The sequence below is a fragment of the Pungitius pungitius genome, chromosome 1, assembly GCF_949316345.1.
Source record: "Pungitius pungitius chromosome 1, fPunPun2.1, whole genome shotgun sequence".
In the NCBI taxonomy this organism is placed as follows: Eukaryota; Metazoa; Chordata; class Actinopteri; order Perciformes; family Gasterosteidae; genus Pungitius; species Pungitius pungitius.
In genome coordinates this window covers 32626426-32645053 of record NC_084900.1, presented here as the reverse complement: position 1 = coordinate 32645053, position 18628 = coordinate 32626426, and the positions used below count along the sequence as shown (strand labels likewise).

The window sequence follows — 18628 nt, the reverse complement described above, 5'->3', positions numbered from 1 at the left end:
TGTACCTTTAGCCTTCCTTCTGAGATATGTACAGGCACAGGTTGGAGTTTCTACGCAGACACACAAAAGACTTTCCAGAGATTATTGCGGTTGAGGTTTGTGGTTTATTGCAGTGAATTGTATAAACAGATGAACATAACGGTTGAACACACTCGTATTTGTGGCGGTCTGGCTCTGTGGTCTGGTGAGAACTGTCTGTTGCTCCCCCTACCTGTGCCCCCCACTTCCTGTCAGCTATGCCCCTTACATACACCCATGTGCATCTAATCACCCCCACATAGTGTCCAAAATGCCAATATAAATACATCCAAACAAAACAAAACATCATGCCAACGTTAAGCAAAAATGGCTCCTACAATACGATTACATCCAACATCTTCAGTGAGTGTTCTGTTACCTTGCACAGCTGTTTAATAATAAAGAAGACGCACAATAAGAAAAGTTTGAAAGTGAATACATCTCAGTGTTCTATTTGAAGCTGGCAAAATGAACGTGAATTAAACGACTGTGTGGTTGCTTGTGTTCTGATCATGTCTTTGCAGTCACACAGACTTTGCAGTATCAGACAAAGCCCTGCAGCACTCTCATCACGGCCAATCAGAGAGATACAGGAAGCCAAGTAAAAGCAACACTCCCCGCCACTCACATGAGCCGCAATGACTGAAAAAGTCACCCTTGCACATTTGAAAAGAGCAAAGGGTGGAAAGAGAAGGCAGAAACCATCCCAACTGTGGAAAGGACCTTACAAGCGTGCAGTGGTGAGTGTTTGATCACTTAATTAAATTATCTAATGGAGTGATATATCGGTTAGTTTAGGACATTTCTGTTTCATCAGATGGAAAACAGACTTTACATGGTACGCGATGGACATGTTAGTGTGCCTGGCAAACTACGTGTCTAACAAGATTTTATGTGCAGATTTTAAAATATTGATTTTAACATTAATGGCTTCAAGTCCTAGGCTCTTAATATTCTTTTTGAGTTATTTGTTGCTGGTTTGCGTCAGCATCAGCATCAGCATGTGACTACGTAGCAAGAGGTAGATGTTTTAGAATGAACCACTTTATGTGATTTGTTGGGGGAGGTGGTTACTTATTTTTGTCACCATTTGTTTTAGTGCTGTTGTCTGCTAAACTTTCTGCCTCAGTCCTTAGTTGACCTCAGGGTCAAACAAATAAGATATTTCACTCCCTGTTACTGCTAATAACTGTACAGGGGAAAGGGAGGAAAAGACGTATGAGTGTGTGCGTGTGTGTGTGTGTGTGTGTGTGTGTGCATGTACTACCAGACAGGCACAACAAAGACAGTTGGCAAAGTACACATTCCTTGGGCGTAGATGTGTTGCAGGAAATCCCACTCCCCTTCCCAGAGGATCTAAATAGAAACACAAAAATAAATACAAAGAAATGGAGAGAGAACCACAGATAAACAAAACATGTTATTGGTTTAGAAGCAGAAGTGCATAAACATCCATGTATGTCATTTTTTTAGACTTTTTTTGTTCAGTGATCCCTACATAAGAAGGTAAGCCGTTGGTAGACTTTAATCCACTCTAATAATTTAGTGATTGAACATTTGCCTGATGTTAACATCAATTAGTGGAGTCATTTAGATTGCAGTGCATCTGTGCTCTCAATAGAGAGCAGCATTTGTTGTTATGCTGCTTAGTGCCATGCACAGGGACCAGGTACCAGAGTACCAGAAGAGTTTAAGTGGTGCGTAGTTTACTCTTCTGTCAGAAGGAACTTTTTCACAAACAAAAGGCTTTGAACGTCAAACAAGATCATCCAACATTATAGCATGTAGAATGTTCTTTCATCTCAACACAAGGATAACAAAGCCATTGCCATCCTTCTCTGTTTTTTTTACTTTCCATAACCCCGATCCTGAGATGCTTCCCATCCAGCGTAGCTCAGACCTGTGTAACAGAGGTAGTTTGCTCCCATAGTGAGGCTCCAGCCTTTCATATTTCAAAACAACAACATGCATCCCAGACACATTTCTCTCAGCAAAAGTCCTGCTGTGCTCACGGCACAGTCAGATATCATCAAACGGAAATGTGCTTATCAGCTAAACTATCTCTTTAACAAACCCTGGGGACGTCATGAGAAGGGAATCTGGATTCCTTCGTTGTGCACTGTCTGAACTGGGCATCGCGGAAGCATTTCTTGGAGACAAAGAGTCATACAAGTTTAGAATTTTTAAAAAAAAGGAATCAGCCGCACTTGAAGAAATCGGTTATGTTGAGTCCTGGCTTGTGGGACCGCGGGGACTGGAGCCTCCCCATGATCCATCACGGAGGTCACGGGGTCTGAACTTGGTAAGAACTTACTGTCTTTTTCTCAGATGGGATTGTTGTGGACGTGTCTCGCAGTGGCTTCAAATTTTCAGGGCAGGCAATCGATGTGACTTGTGTTAATGACATTTAAATGAAAGGGGGGGGGGGGGGGGGGCTTCTGATTCAAAGCGTACGGGTCCCTCTCGGCTTCTGGCATTTGCTCGACACAGATGTGAGTGCAACTCCAGGAAAGGAATACTAACCCCTAAAACAGACCTGACAAACGGGGTGGACTTTAAAAAATAATATTTAGACGGGAGTTGAAATAAATTGCCCTCCTTTTTCGGCCGGAGGAACAACCAAAACCAAAGCGCAGGAGCCGGGCAGAACCAGTGTTTTCGTCCGCGTGCATGTGTCTTGGGGAAAGCCGTGGCAAAGTGACTCATTGAGGTCAGCACAGGAAGGGCGGCCCCTGCACTGGAACAATAGCAGGGATTTTTAACACGTCTTACGTAACATTGTCAGGCTCCAGGACACAGATATAACTGAAGGTGCACGGGTTGCGGACCACCTCCTTGTCCTTGTTCGACAGTCTGCGAATCCACGGACAATCATCCACAAATAGGCTCCACTGAGGCCAAAGTGTCACCCATCTTTTTGTTGGTTTCCCACAGTTACCGCCCAAGCCATCCGCTCTATGGAGAACGTGGGCAAATGTGTCTGTTCCACATCGAGACGTTGTACACCAGTCGACGGGGAAGTAAGTCATCAGCCTGCACAACACGAATAAGGTCCATCAAGTAGAACGGAACAACACGTGTCTGGTCTGAGCTGTAAACACAAAGAAATGTGAGCGTGTTTAACAAGCCAAATATGTTCAGAGCTGAACTATTCACCCGTTGGGACAATATACAACATTATGAGTTTCATGAATCCATAAAACAGAACTGACGGTTCAACACCTGTCAGTAAATTGACCATTAAAACTGAGGAGAGCTTTTAATGAGAGACATCAAGTGCTGTTGCCACAAACTAAATGGTTTCTGCCCTTGACGGAGTTTTATCTGCATGTCCATGTGCAGCAGACCGGCCAGCTGGACAGCCAGATAAATGTGTGTTAGTGCGTGCGTGTGCGTGCGTGCGTGCGCGAGCTCAAGTGCGCAGTAAGGAGCTACTGCACTGAACAAACTAGACCACACAGTGCCTGCAGGGAACATTATGACTCCTTTATTAACCTTGACTCGGCCCTGTGAGGTGAACTGCCAAACGGGTCGCAGTGATGAGGCCTTTTAAAAGAGAACACGGAGAGATACTCCATTTCTGAGTGCACGTTGAGTTGAGTTGTGGGTTGGGTGTCCCAGCGCATCCCACCACTCCATCAGCCACCATCGCCATTTGCGTGTCATTTAAACAATAAAAAAAAGCGTTTCGTTGTCGCAATGCTCCTGAAGTTTGGCACGCGGCGCTTTCTGTACAGCGCAATTAAACGTGCCTTACAGGTTTTGTCACATTTCAACAGCAGCTGTGCCCTGCGTGAAATCGGTGTACTTTAGTAAGAGCCGGAGAACACCTCCCGTCACGGTTTAACGCTCCGGACAAACTGTACCACGGCGCGCACCCGGCCCACGTGCACACGCAGGGCATCGATGTCAAGTTTAATTAATCAAACGCTGGTCATTAAACCGCAAGGGAAAAGCCGGAGGAGGCATTCTCTCTGATGACTCCCCCGTAGTTCCTTACGCAGCTTTAAAAAAAAAGAAGAAAAAAAAGCGCACACGCACGCAGCTCAGCAGTGCGCCTGTGCCGCGTGGGATGTCTGGAGAAGACTTCACACCCAACTGAGGCAGACGCGTCTGTCAGCGGCAGCCTGTCCGGGTTTGGAAGCGGGGACGACGTACAGGATTCTAACTGGATTTCATTTTTATTTTTGTATTTATCTTTTGAAGGGACGAAAATGCGCAAACCGCGGCTGCGTGGCGCGGTCGGTGTGCGGGAATGAGCCCGCGGAAGATCTACTTTGCGCGAAAAGAATGCGTGGAGGCGCCGAGTCCGCGTGCGGATCTTCTGACCGGAAAAGTTGCGCGTCGATCGTCGGCATCTGCGACAAGATGCATCTGTTTCGGAGTCACAACTATCGGGTGTACCCGGACCGCTGCGCAGTGGAGACACCGACCATACGAGGCATCAGCTGGGTACGCAGCGCTGCGGTCTCCTGCCGCCCAACACGCACGGGGGTCACTGACCGGCGGATACGTAGGCACCGTCGTTTCGATCAACTTTGCAAACTTATGACCTCAAAACAACCAGGGCAAGATGTCACTTTATATCTGTGGATGTGTTGAATTAGTTGCTACAAGCTGTTTGTAAAAAAAAAAGCTCATCCATTGTGGTATAAATTGTTTTATAGAGTAAAAATGCATGTATAGGTTTAAGTTACAACCCTGCAGCATAGGAGGACATATTGTGTTTAAATGAGTTGCATGAGAGGTGGAGACAGTTGTTGTCGGACAGAAGCAGAGGAAAGGTGTCAGTGAAACTCTCTTCCTCTCACCAGTGTCCCCCAAATAGCAGCTGGCACGATATTACAAAATACCTCAAGTGATTTGAAGAATATCTCTCTATCAGACTGTGTGTAGGAATGCAACAAACCATCTCAGTCTCTCTTTTTTTGGTTGTTGTTTTTATTGAACCCAGGTTATGAATAGATGATTGTTTATTGTTCACCTTCAACACAACATCCCCGCTAAGGTTACAAAGTATGTGGAAGAATTGACAAAGGGGAGGTTTGGTCTGCAGGTCACAGGAAGACACACAACAGTGAGGCTCTAAATTTACTTGACATTTAACCAGCGATACGTCAACGGCGATTGTAAGTCTTAAAAGACTGCATACGAAACTTCCTGCTGACCGGCCAAATATCAATGTGAATCTTTTCATAAATCAACTCAAAAGCATAAACTACAATTAGACTTTGTATTCTAAAGAAATGACACATACGTACATACCTGGCATGCCAGTTTGACGCCTCACAACCGGATTTAAATGCATCCTTATATGTAAAAACAATAAAAATACACATATTCTCAAATGTTTAACTTCCACCAAGCCACTTTGTGTTTGCAATCCCACATGAGTACTTCCAGAAAGATGCTCCTGCCAGGCCAATAACAATACTACACATACATTTGAAGTTTATGTTGACAGCAACTTATTAAATCCACTGACATCATATAAAACAATTTAGATCTCATCTTTGGGAACACAAAGTCCAAGGTATCTACGTCAATAGCAAGATTATTAAATTAACATCAGGTCCAAGAGGTGCAATTATCAAAAGGTTTCTCTTATTCATTTATAATATAGATAATAAGCTTAATATAACTGGCATTGTGGCGTTTTCCAATTCTTTTGCTGAGCTTCACTGAGCTCTATCGTCTGACCTCAGTAGGAGAAGCAAGAGCACTATCAAGTCTTTATTGCTCTTTCATATGTGCTTAGACAGACAGGAAGACACCATAAAAAATATTTTATGAATGCAAGGTATTTGTCTAGTCAGGGGGCACGTATCATTTCTGCTGGGTCATAACGGTTATATTCTGTCAAATTCAGTCAATCACACTTTCATTTGGACCCAATATCAAGCTCTTTCACCTGTACAGTGACAGAGCTTATCGGGTGACACAGTGTGTCATCTGGGCCACGATCATGTGAGACAGGAGACAGCACCTCGCACCAGACAAAACATGTCATAAAGGGTGTCAGAAGGGCTGGAGACACTTCATGGATGTACTGTATATCAGTGATGTGATGGGAGAGATAGATGCCACTGATTTACTTGGCACATTTTACAATGCATGCAAAAGTATTTACAGGGGATAACCATCCTATTCAGTAAATATGTGGCTTTGCAACCTCAGCCACCCATGATAAGACTAAGTAAAAAATGTAGTGCCTAAAATACTTATAATATATGTAAATGTATATTAATCAGTGGCAACAAATACCTTGCATGGATGCAGTTCACAGTTACGTTTTTCCTGGAGAACCACTGCATGTTAGTTTATAATAATATCTTGTTATCTTTAATGGGATTTTTTTTTTTTTGCTCTATAAATTAATCCAAATTATTCATGTTACGATGAACATGCAATCAGCCGCACCTGGTACAGCACTTGTGTCATGCGCTGTAGTCTGGGCGTGCACACTTGACATTGGGGGGCCAGGTGCACACGGGGCGGGGGGGGGGGGGGGGGGGGTCGTGTATAGTTTGTGCAGGATAAGCTTACACTTGGCTGCTATTGTGATGGGTTTACCTGACTCTTAAGTTGCCGTTCCCTCTGTGGACCAACGGCCCCTCGGCCCCTCGGCCCCTACAGCAGAGTCTGCACTTTACATTCCTGTCCCTGGGCAGAAAATAAGGGCTGACATGGCCTTTGTGAAGAGTGTTATTCTCCAGAAATAATAAAAGACCACATCTGTTTATCTGTCGCTATACTGCTTTAGAGCATTAACTCCCGTGGTTTGGATATTCAAAAGCCTTTTCAGTAGAAAATAATTGTCCCCAGTTAAAAGCAACCTTTTCACTTGACAAAACGCGTGGCCACAGGCTGTGTACTTTGTACTCTTCCCTCCTACTTCATCACACACACCCACTCCTCGTTGGAGACGATGGCAACAGAGCGTGGGTCTGTCATGTATTTGTGTTGACCTCCATCACAATGAAAAGAAAATAATGATTCTTTCTATCTGGCCAGTCCAGCTTGGTTGACATGTTTATTTGGTGGAACCCGCGGCAAGATTATTATCAGCGACCCGTCCAGATAGTTCCTGTGTTCCTGTGTCTCTGTGTCCCTTTCCAGAGCAAGTTATCTGCTTTATTTCAGAGGCTTCGGATATGAAGAAACAGCTACGGGGTGATAATGTCTCTCTTCCTGTTTCTCTTAGACTCCGTTGCCAGAGGCCCTGAATTCAAAGGACACGATGAAGCAGGTGTGTACCAGAGATGGATGGCTTTGTCATCCCCCCACACACACACACACACACACACACACACACACATCAGAAGTAATCCAACGTTCTGACAGGTATTTTTAAATTCCTGCTGAACATGTGTGAAGCGTAATTTCTTCAGCAATTAAACAATTATGCATTGCCACAACAACTGAAGACCTAACTGAAGATAACTAAAGACCTTTTTAATGCAAAGTGGATTGTTTTGGTAATCAGAATGAATTATCAACCTACATTTTGTTGTCATAAGTTTTCATTCAAACTAAACAATTTCCAAACCCAAAAATATAACAGGCTTTCCATCAGCCACTCTGCAAATGAGCTGACCAACACTTGTTGGCGTATCCCTTAAATGTGAATCTTTAAACTTTGACCAGCCTGGACGTCTCTCCCTTCTCGTGACTCTACTCTCCTCGGCTAATCAACCAGAGTTGCAGTGTTTGCATCCTCTCAAACTGCTGAACCTTTTCTTTTAGCTGTTATAATGTCCTGCATCACTACCCAAGCAAATCTTTAAAAAACACATTGAGACAAGCACATAGTCACAAGGAGTCTAAAGGGCACTCCAGGGCCAACAACTAAGCCGAGCCCAACCCAGCCCAGTTCCCTCATACTCCGGCATCTCGGGTTCATCCACAACACGTCGAGGGGAGAGCTTTAAAAAAAAAAAAAACTCGTATTTGAGTGAAAAAACAAGAATCCTGAGTCCTGGTGTCTACAGGAGGCCTGTTTCCATAACCTCCTAGCTTTGTTCAGTTGCTTAACAAATGCGACTGTCCAGTCCAGACCCCAAGTCACTAATGAGAATCATACATTTGGATAATACTACACGAGACAGATATTTTTTAATAACCCGGCTTTTAAAGTGGGGGTGGAATCCCATCAAACGTGATCAGGAGCTTCATAACACGTTATTTACATGTTTCGGTATATTTCTTCACAGCAAATATTTCTCACATACTTTTTACTTGCTGCAGGACCGGGGGGGGTTTGGAGCTTGGAAACACATTGTGCACATTTATACTGTATATTGTGTTTGACCTTTTCAGGCCATTCTCATCTTGTGTAGCTCAGAGCTGCAAGTTCACATGACACCCAGCTTCAAATTGAAAGATCTAATGCTTAAGAGCCCAATCACAGGCCAGGAAGAACCCATATCTGTCACACATAGAAATGCTGCCTCCTGAAATGTGGTATTTTTCTCAAAGAGGGAGAAAGGGAAAATAGGGTATCACCAGTCCACAAAAGCTGCATAACGCTGCTATTCAGCTCCCAGTGTTCATCTGTAGCCACTTCTCACACAGCATGGCCCACTAAGGTCACTGAGTAAGAAAGATATTTCTCGCCCACAGAGGAGAGACACGGTGGATAAATGCACTCATCGTGATTCCACCTCACCAAACGCATGCAATGGAACCCAACCACGTACACTAAACTTCAAAAGACTATGACTCACACTTTCAGAAAGGGCCAGAATGAAATGTATTTGAAAGAAACTAACATACAGAATAGATGGTGTGATTGTGCTGCGATATTACTGCTTTCTTGCATTCAAGTGAGTATATGCTGAAGAGTGTTTGTGTAAACATATACTGGCTGTTGTATTTAGGATCATAGGTAAACATTCTATACTAGTGATTAGCCTAGTCTGAAAATGGAGATGAAATTAAACATTTTAGGTCACATCCCCAGGCCCATCATGCAAAAAAGTAAAACAGGTTTATCCGTATTTTTGGATTAAATTGCATAATAACTGCCTGTCTTACAAGTGGCCTTTACATCAGTGTTGCTACACTCACAGGTGCAGATACATTTTTGGGCAAAGGTGTTTGTTTTGTAATTCAACTCGCAAAACAATTACCCACAGGTTAGTTTCTGGATGACACAATAAGGTGACCTAGATTCATAGAATAGACAGCACACTGTTGTCTATTCTCAGGCAGGCAGCCAGAACCCGAATGAATCATAGTCACAGAAAATGTTTCTGCATGTTTACACGATGGTCAAGTTCAGCAGCGGAGGCTCTCCTTCGTGAAATATGGCTCCCGATATTGTTTTTAGAGAGACGGGGGTTAGGTAATGGAAAATGGCCTCATCAAGAAAATGGCTTTTGGCTCTGACATGCCTGAGAATGTGAGTCCCGGTGGGAAACGGGCCCCTGGGAAAAGCGCTGACCTCTAGACAACACAACTCCAGAGGGGCACAGCCGACGCTTTGGGGCACATTTGGGTTACTCGGTTGATGTCAGGTCTGGGAACAGCCCAATGCTGGGGTGATAGGTTGCAGTCTTGGCTGTACAGTGTCACCCACAGTAGTCTGTTATAGGTATACACTATGATAAGCAGTCCTGCATGAACGTGGATCCGACACGCAGATGTCCCGATTGGGATGGCGTGCGTCATCAACGCGAGCAAGCGGTTGATCGGTCACACTTAAGCAGCCTTTTTTTTTTTTTTTTTTTTATCATGAAGGAGTCGCAACAATTTCTTCCTTACATTGGTACTAGGGGAGAGGACACAAAAACAGGAAATGGTTACTGTTGGGTTACATCTCTATACCAACACCCTGGGCCAAAAGCTCTTCGAAGAAGATTGGAAAATCCAAAGAACAACAAGCGAGCATCTCTGTCGCTCTAGAAGTCACAAGACTTGGTGCAGGCTGTGTGAGAGCGGAGGCCGAACAGAGGGAAGCACAACAAAGATGTATCCTCCGGTCAACCGCGAAGTCCAATTAGTTCTTTTCTTAAACAGAAGCAGAGTGCGTCGTGTAAAGCATTAAAAGGCCGGGGAATGGGACAGGCCAAAACAACGTTACATAAGCCTTGCTTCTGCATCAGTGGCTCGTTTTCTTTTAAGACCCGACTCAAGCGAGCCGTGTGTATGTGTGTCAGAGGGTGGGATTAAAGGGGGTGGGCGGAAATAATTGAGAAAGGTTCAAAGGGAATGTGCAGAGGGTGGTGACAAAGTGAGAGTTTGTTGCCCACAGGGGTGAGTCGCAGAGGGCACGGAGCTCGACGTGGGAGAGTTTAACTCAGACATTTTTTTTGAACACATCCGCGCCTCCCTGCAAACCCACGGACGAACCGCGACACAGTACAACGCCCACACACGGGTCTCCACGTCTCGTCACTAGATGGGGAAAGTGCAGAAACACTTGCAACTTGTACGTGCAAGCCTTTTTTTTTAATTTATTTTTTTATATTTGGTTGCCACCTTTTGTTTGCTGCCGGCACGCCGGGTGGCTGTTTCAGTTAACAAGACCGCCAGTGTTATTATTCTTCTTCTTCTTCTTTAAGTACACCGCCCCCCTCGCTGTTCATCACATGACAAATGGGAACACAACTCTCGCAAAGACCTTTGACAGTAAGATCCAATTGTTTAACTGCTTGTCTCTGTCCCTGTTTGTTAAGTTTCTTTCAGATCGCGTGGTAAAGGCAGCGAGGTCGATCCGTAGTGTCATGGTCGATGGGAGCCCGGGTCTGATTAGAGACAGAAAGCATCACCTCAAAACATACAGGTACCACACTAACACGGAAAATAACGTGTGGCAAAATCTTTGCTTATTTAAATGTTGTACATTTCTCTCACAGAAAATGTTGTTCGGGGAAGGAGCTTGTGGATTGGCTGATGAAACAAAATGAATGCCTGCAATCCAGGAGTCAAGCGGTTGGAATGTGGCAGGTGCTGGTGGATGAAGGAATCCTTGTTCATGGTAAGAAATACGCTGCGTCAGATGAATAGTTATAAATCCATCTTTGTGTCGGATTTTTGACTTCACATTATAGCTTCACAACAGACAGAAATACTACCAACCGTTGACCAGCCGCCACGATTAAGGAGAAATTACCATATGTGTTGGGCGAGCTCGTGCCTTAATGGACTGTAGAAGTATGAATTTCTCAAATACATTCTGACGCTAACGTCTCAGGCCGCACTTTAGGATTCCTCTGAAGTGCTTGAGGAGCAGGAAGTGGGTTCACTGAGCCTGCCTGGCCATGTGTTTTACCAAGGGTTCCCACTCAGTCCAGTCTTCATCAAACACTTCTGCTCGTTGGACGAGGCTCTGTCTCCCTGCACGAGACCACTCCAATCAGGACATAAATGCTTCGTCATCAGATGGAGGGGATCACTCTGAATGAATTAATCTTATTTCCATGTGTCTCGTCATTCAAGTTATTCCCGTGAAGGTCAAAATGTGTTAATTATTTCCTTCTGTAAAATAACCTGTGTTTTAATCACCTCATTTTTATCTCATATTTACATCCATGTCTTACTGATGTTTCCTCACTTCTTCTGTTCTGCCTCAATCAAGTGAAACATGAAGTGAACTTCCACGACAAGGACACCCAATTCTACCGCTTCCAGGACTCGGAGTCTGGGCTGAACCACACGTCCAACGAGAAGGACTCAGAGGAAGAGCTGCAGGAGAGTCTGTCGCTGTTGTCTCAGCTGGGACCCGACGCTCTGCTCACTATGATTCTGCGCAAGTGGTCAGTATGTTGGATAAGTAATGTCCCCTTCACAGTGATCCCATGCAACAGTCCGTAACAAAGTGCACCCGTGGGTGATTACAACCCACGTTTCTGTGTTTAGCCCCAGTCAGAGGAGTGCTGAGGACCTGGAGGTCATCTACGAGGAGCTGCTCCATGTCAAGGCCGCAGCGCATCTCTCCGCCTCTGTGAGTTACCTTAAGGGCCAACTCCTCACACGTGTGTCCTGATAATTAAAGCCACCGTGTGCCGTCTTTTTCTGCATCGCCCGGGAACCCAAAATCCACTAAACTACGCGGAAGAAAATCGGAAAGGGAGCCAGATAACTTTTGGACCCTCGTTTGAACTTGCTGATGCTACACAACTATTGGCCAGTGCGCGTGTTTGAGGTGCCATACCTTAGCAAAGGGGTCAATTACGCTGCACTCAAGAAGTCCACTTTGTTTGTCCATTCACGATAACAGAAGTTGCCAATTAATCCCGTGGCTTAAGTCTTAAACTGCTTGGACCAAAGAACCATTAGCATTAATCAATGCATTCCTAATCTCTTTGCCCGTTGTGCGTGTAGGTGCGTAAGGAGCTGGCAGCGGTGCTGGTCTTTGAATCACATGCCAAGGCCGGAGTAGTCTGTGAGTGCTTTGCTCCATGCACGTTGGGACAGTTTTACTGTGAAGTTTAACCACCAACGTGGCCTCTTAGCTTTCACTTGTGTGCAACAGAGCTTTCGATATCACGATTGATGAATTAAGTCAGTAATCATAATCTTCTGGTCTCTCACTGTGCCTTTCTAGTCATGTGTACATAGTAAAGCCTCTCGTAAGCGGCACGTGTAACGGTCCAATGACTGTCTTTTTGTGTCTTTTTGTGACGCAGTGTTCAGTCAGGGGGAAAAAGGGACTTCTTGGTACATCATCTGGAAAGGCTCCGTAAACGTGATCACCAACGGGAAGGTAAATCCATTCATTCGTTTCTGCCATGACAGGAAATGTCTGAATTTGGCGTTCATCAAACTGTCCGTTAGCATGAAGCAATGCTGAAAGTGCTCCGCTCATGCAGGGCCTGGTGACTACTCTACACGAGGGGGAGGACTTTGGGCAGCTGGCTTTGCTGAATGATGCCCCTCGTGCTGCCACCATCATCCTAAGAGAAGACAACTGCCATTTCCTCCGTGTTGATAAACAGGACTTCATTCGCATCCTCAAGGTGCGTCCGAGCAAGCGATTACTCCTCAGAACGTTTTCCCCCCCTCTGTGCTCCCCCTCAAACTCAGGTCCACATAAACACACGCAATACATGTATTTCCTTCTCGCGCCTCAGGACGTGGAGGCCAACACGGTGCGACTGGAGGAGCATGGGAAGACTGTGCTGGTGTTGGAGAAGAGAACCGAGTGGGCCCAGCAGGGAGGGTCAGGGAACAGCAAGTGAGACGACTCTCACACTCACTCCTCCGTCAGGTTTACGACCATTAAAAGGCTCGACCTGGGCGTGGCGCCGATACCGCACCACGCCAACGACGCGAATGCGGCTATTTGTCATCATGACAAGCATGCAGACCTTTTTTGTCGAACGCAGTTAAGGTCCAATTAAACGGCTGTTATCTGACAGGCCGGGGGGGGAAACGGAATGGACTTCAACCCTGCGGTGTTTTATTACTTGCTATCAGTCTTGAAAGTGTTTTAGCAAACAGAAAAAGTCAAGAAGAATGGTGTTGAACTCCCTTACTTGCACACCTTCAACTATCTTCTTGTCGCCTGTAGTAAAGCGATAAAACAATAATTACAGCTTCATTTAGTTCGGAATAAAGACAGCTGTCGAAATCAACAGTGCAAGCAGGGTTTTAAGCCACACACACACACACACACAGCATGAAACCATCCCTAGATGCCAGCTCTGCTAATAGGAAACCCTGCTCACGGACAGCACCAGTTTGCTCAAAATATTTTAAAAACAAGCAGCGCTCTCAAACAAATAGAAATAAAAGATAATCACCCCTTGACTGAGATTAAAGAGAAATGAACTGACAGATCATTAATGTAAGATCCCAAGTCTCAAATAAATTCACACAACCAGCCATAGTGTTTTCCAGCTTTAACAGTCACATGAACAATCATCTGTAATCTAATATATACAGTCAGACATTTTATAAAACATTATTCAGCAGAATAATCTGCCCTGATTGCCCTCAGAGCAGGTTTTCATATTTAAACAACAACCAGCTGCATAATCATAGTCGTTTTAGTCTGTATATTTGAGTTAAATCACCTTTCCTACAGAGGCATGAATGTACAATTCAATTTCTATGGCAGATTAAAATCCCTGTGCGTGAACATTTGGAGAAATATTCTCTTCTTTGTCCCTCCTGTTGTGTTTCGTGCAGGTACACAGTTATGTCAGGAACACCTGAGAAAATCCTAGAACACCTACTGGAAACGATAAAGTTGGATTCCAATGGAAACGACTCAATAGGTGGGACCCCGCAAGCACCTTCTTGCCGTTTTCCTGGAGCTAAAATGTTGTTTTCAAAGCACTGGTTCATTTTGAGATCGAAAATACACATTTAGGTGTTTATCTTACTACTTTGTCTATTTGAGTCTGTAGATGAATGAATGAATTTACCGAGTTTTGTCCCGATTCAACTGCGGTGCCTCCCCTTACACTCCCGTTGTCGTGATTCTTCTCTCACAGATCCATGTGTTAGTGACTTTCTCCTCACTCACAAAGTCTTCATGCCCACCAACCAGCTGTGTGCCGCCCTACAGCACCAATATCCTGAGATACTAATACACAGTGATGCCGATATGGATTCAATGTGTACCGCCCCTGCTTCCTGTGATGTGCCCCTTAACCGTCGTTGCACTTATCAGGCGGAGCTGTCTGAGGGCTCAGACCAGGAGAAGGCTTCCTACATCCTTACCACCAAGCAGAAGGTGGTCAAGCTGATTGGCCAGTGGGTGGCACTGTACGGCCTTCTGCTGAAAGAAGACCCTATTGCTTTGGACTCTCTGGAGGTTGGGATTGCGTGCTGCATTTTGTCCTTTTGTTCAATAATTGCATCGTACGTGAAGAATAACCATTTTTTTAATGAATAGAATCAATACTTATGTTAGTTCTGTGTTTTCATTTCCGTGGTGGGGCTCAAACAGAGGCTGAAGAAGGAGGTGGCGGGAGATTTCCGTCTGTTCAGCGTGCTGAAAGATCAATTCAGGGAAAGGAGGAGAATTAAAGCGTAAATGATCTATGTCCTCTCATAACCACTGCTATTACCGAGACATGAGTATTGCAGCATGAAGGCCCAAAACCCTTTTTCATCTTTTGTTTTTACAGATCGGAGAACGGATGTCAGACATTGAGCAGGGTGAGCGTCCTGTCTTTTTTGCATATGACGGCTGGCTGCACAATTCTAACATCTGCGACGCATTTTAATGTGCAAACCGAATGCCAAGCTTCTGTCATTTGTCACCTTAATGTTACTTGCCTGATGCTTTCGACAGAATCAGCCGTTCGATTGGTTTTCAAACTGCGAGGAGCCAGTGGGGAGGTTACAACCAATCAGAGCTCAAGATAAAGGCGAGTAACACTCGAAAACAAATTAAAACCATTAAGTCAGTTCACATCAATGAAACTTAACCAGTTTCTATCAACGTATCACTACAGCTCTTTGCAATACACGTTGAGTATCTTCACATAGTCTGTGTGGACGTTTTTCATAATAACACATCGTTACTCACTCCATCAATGATCTCCTCTGCCTCGCTGCAGTGCTGTATGAGATTTACAGGCCGGACAACAAACCTCTCAATCTGATGCTCCCAGTGAACGCCTCTGTGAAGGATGTGATGTCGGCCATAGTCAAACCTGGCGGAGATCACATCTTGGTCAAAATGAACTCCATGGGAGGTGTGCCTCGACATATTAATGACATCTTTTTAAAAATTTTTATTTAAAGCTGGATGCTAATGTGATTTTCTACCATTCTTTGTCACTTGCTGATTTGATCCATTGTGTACATACAGAGAGAGCTCAGTTAAAGCTGGATGCGAATGCAGTCTACACGGCTCTGGGACTCAACGAGAGACTGTTCATCTGCACAATCAGCCAAGCAGAACAACTGGTGAGGAATAGATGCAATCCATACTGTTTTCTTTTTTTTTTAAATGAACAAGGAGATGTCATTGCTATAAACATTTTCATTACATTTATAATTTATTATATATTTTTTTATTCTACCAGTTAAGTCTGACGCAGTGAACAGCACCACAATCTGTTATTCTCTCCTTTCCCCTCCGTCTTTGTCCTTTTGTCCCAGATGCCCCTGAAGGAACAGCAAGGTCCAGAGCAAGGAACAACTGACCTCCTTGAACAGATGGACTCTAAAGATGTCGCCAATGAACTCACCAACTATGATTGGGAACTGTTCACTGCCATGCATGAGGTAACACCAGCAGATAAACCACTTCTGTATGTACAGTATAAAAATGTCATCATCAAAACAAAGGGCAGGGTATCGTTTTGATGAATGTACCTGAGTCACACCCGTTGGCCCTGTGCCATCAGATCACCTGGTACTCTAGAAGAACACTTCCTGCATGCGTCACATGTTTCTGAAGCAAATCATGCGTATCAAGTCACCTGTCGAAACTCCTGTAATGCAAAGAAATATCGTCGCCTTTGCAGGTGGAGCTCGTCTACTACATATTCGGGCGCCATAAATTCCCCGGTGCCACCACGGCTAACCTGGAGCGGTTTGTGCGTCGTTTCAACGAGGTGCAGTACTGGGTGGTGACCGAGCTGTGCATCTGTGAAGATCTGGTGAAACGAGCCATTCTGCTCAAGAAGTTCATAAAGATTGCCGCAGTGTAAGTCAGGGTTCGTTGCATAACATCTTGTGTTGGTGGTCAGTGCAGGTTGGTCCACACTGACTGAACTGTATATTCTTTTGTAGAAACATTGGTTTTCCACAGAGGATCGGGCCTACTGACTAGTGTGGTCCCTTTTATTCTAGCTCCACCACATTTATGCTCACCACTGCAGTTTTTTTTTTTTTTCCCCTGGGGACCCATCATTTAAATATATCAAACCACTGCAATACGCCTCATCAATACGTAACCATGCGTGTTCTCTGTCGCAGGTTAAAGGAACAGAAGAATCTCAATTCGTTCTTTGCTGTGATGTTCGGTTTGAGCAACAGTGCAGTGCACAGGCTTTACAAGACCTGGGAGGTGAGGAACACCTGAATGCAACCGTAACGATGATACAATCATAATTCACTGAGTGACAGGAAGTGTTATTGTCTACTCCAGAGAATACCCAGCAAGACAAAACGAATTTACTGCGCTTATGAGAGACTGATGGTAAGTTACGCAAGTGACGCTCGCATTCGGTACATCGTGGAAATGCTCCAGAACTCTCAATTAACGGTTCAGTACGTTCACTCCGTGCACCGAACGCGCTAAAAAGGCGCTTTGTTGATCGTCCGCTCCTTATAGGATCCCTCACGCAACCACAGGGCCTACAGGTTGGCCGTGGCCAAACTCGGTCCTCCTTACATCCCCTTCATGCCTCTGCTGCTCAAAGGTGAGAGAATACCTTTGCCGCTTCGCCCACACAGCGGTAGGATGAGAATGACTTTATTAACATGGGTTCTGTATCTGCAGACATGACGTTCATCAATGATGGAAATCCAAACTATGTAGACAAACTGGTTAATTTCGAGAAAGTGGTAAGAGAGAAAGAAAAGTTGCACCATTCGAAAGCTCACACCTTGCACCTGACATGTCTCCACGTCCTTCCACTCTGACAGCGCATGATTGCCAAGACAGTGAAAATTGTACGAGGATGCAGAAGCCAGCCGTATGGTGAGTGAACCAGTTGAGTTGTCAACTAGCAGACTGGCATGGGATCAGATCAGTAAACTAAGGATTTCTCTTCTGCAGTGCCATCGTCTCCACAGAGGGGCCTGGCAGATCGGATGTTTCTGGAAGGGGCTTCTAATCGCATATCTACATGTTAGTAATCTCTTCAACACGGTTAACGGTTTGGTTTTGTCATGTTTGTGATGTGGCTTCTTCTGACATTAGTCTTTTTGAATTGTACTGTCTGAAAAAAATGAAAAGGAAGATTTGTTAACACAAACTCTTAAATGTGAGCTCAGTCCAAAGGTTTTTTTTTTTTTCTTTCTTTCTTCTCACCTAGACTCCGAGCTCGCCCTTCCTCTGCGGAGCCCCAGCAGCATCCGGAACTACATTCAGAACCTGAAAGTGATCGATAACCAGCGCAAGCTAACGCAGCTCTCCAGAACGATAGAATGCTAGAGCAACAACACGCAAATGTATAAAGACTGTAAAACCCCGGCGTGAATGAGACAAGACTAAAGCTGGATCAAACAAAACATCCACACTCGCCCCCCAAAAAAGATGGATGTCTCGAGGTGCTGTTTGCAGTGTTCATTTCGAGGACTTTGATTGATGAGCTTTCTGCACACCATCAAGGGGGGGGGGGGAAGTCTTGTGAGAACAGTTGTATCTTTGAAAATGAACCACAGGATCCAATTATCAAACCAAAAAGCCTTACAACAGCGCGTGTGCCACAGAGGAAACAAAAGCTGCGCTACAACATGTACAGTGGAGCAAAAAGATTCTTTGATGTAACATTTTGTATAGAACTGTTCAAACTTGATATATTAATATATATTAACGTTCTAAATGGGTCACTAAGTATATTCTGTTGCAATGTTTGTTAATGCAGTAGTTGGATGTACAAAAGGGCCATAAGAACAGATCTTCGCAAGAGCTTTTCACTTTAGGTCAGTTTTTTTGTGCACTAGTAGTGTTTCACTTTAAAACTAATTCATT

General features: G+C 44.6%; 1 protein-coding gene across 2 annotated transcripts; it reads left to right on the top strand.

Moving 5' to 3' along the window:
- The first annotated feature begins 68 nt into the window (after nucleotides 1-68).
- Nucleotides 69-18270, top strand: rapgef3 (Rap guanine nucleotide exchange factor (GEF) 3). Of its 2 annotated transcripts, XM_037478057.2 has the most exons (28): nucleotides 69-758; nucleotides 2953-3038; nucleotides 7223-7267; nucleotides 10698-10804; nucleotides 10878-10999; nucleotides 11600-11777; nucleotides 11881-11965; nucleotides 12346-12406; nucleotides 12651-12727; nucleotides 12834-12980; nucleotides 13095-13198; nucleotides 14155-14243; nucleotides 14463-14541; nucleotides 14635-14785; nucleotides 14921-15003; nucleotides 15102-15132; nucleotides 15269-15344; nucleotides 15537-15674; nucleotides 15791-15888; nucleotides 16084-16209; nucleotides 16452-16633; nucleotides 16906-16996; nucleotides 17078-17128; nucleotides 17264-17351; nucleotides 17432-17496; nucleotides 17578-17632; nucleotides 17711-17782; nucleotides 17970-18270. In XM_037478057.2, exons 2-28 carry the CDS (start codon nucleotides 2976-2978, stop codon nucleotides 18086-18088), a joined length of 2583 nt encoding a protein of 860 aa, XP_037333954.2. In that variant the 5' UTR covers nucleotides 69-758; nucleotides 2953-2975; the 3' UTR covers nucleotides 18089-18270. The 2 variants fall into 2 exon arrangements, with proteins under 2 accessions (XP_037333954.2, XP_037333953.2); XM_037478056.2 differs by lacking the exons at nucleotides 69-758; nucleotides 2953-3038 and adding an exon at nucleotides 3718-4470.
- Nucleotides 18271-18628: the final 358 nt, after the last annotated feature.

Excerpts from the sequence above, each read along its gene's own strand:
- rapgef3 (XM_037478056.2), top strand. The coding sequence starts at position 4,309 with ATGCGTGGAGGCGCCGAGTCCGCGTGCGGATCTTCTGACCGGAAAAGT. Across the intron at positions 15,133-15,268 it reads GATGTCAGACATTGAGCAGG|AATCAGCCGTTCGATTGGTT; the intron begins GTGAGCGTCCTG and ends TGCTTTCGACAG. Across the intron at positions 16,210-16,451 it reads TGTTCACTGCCATGCATGAG|GTGGAGCTCGTCTACTACAT; the intron begins GTAACACCAGCA and ends TCGCCTTTGCAG.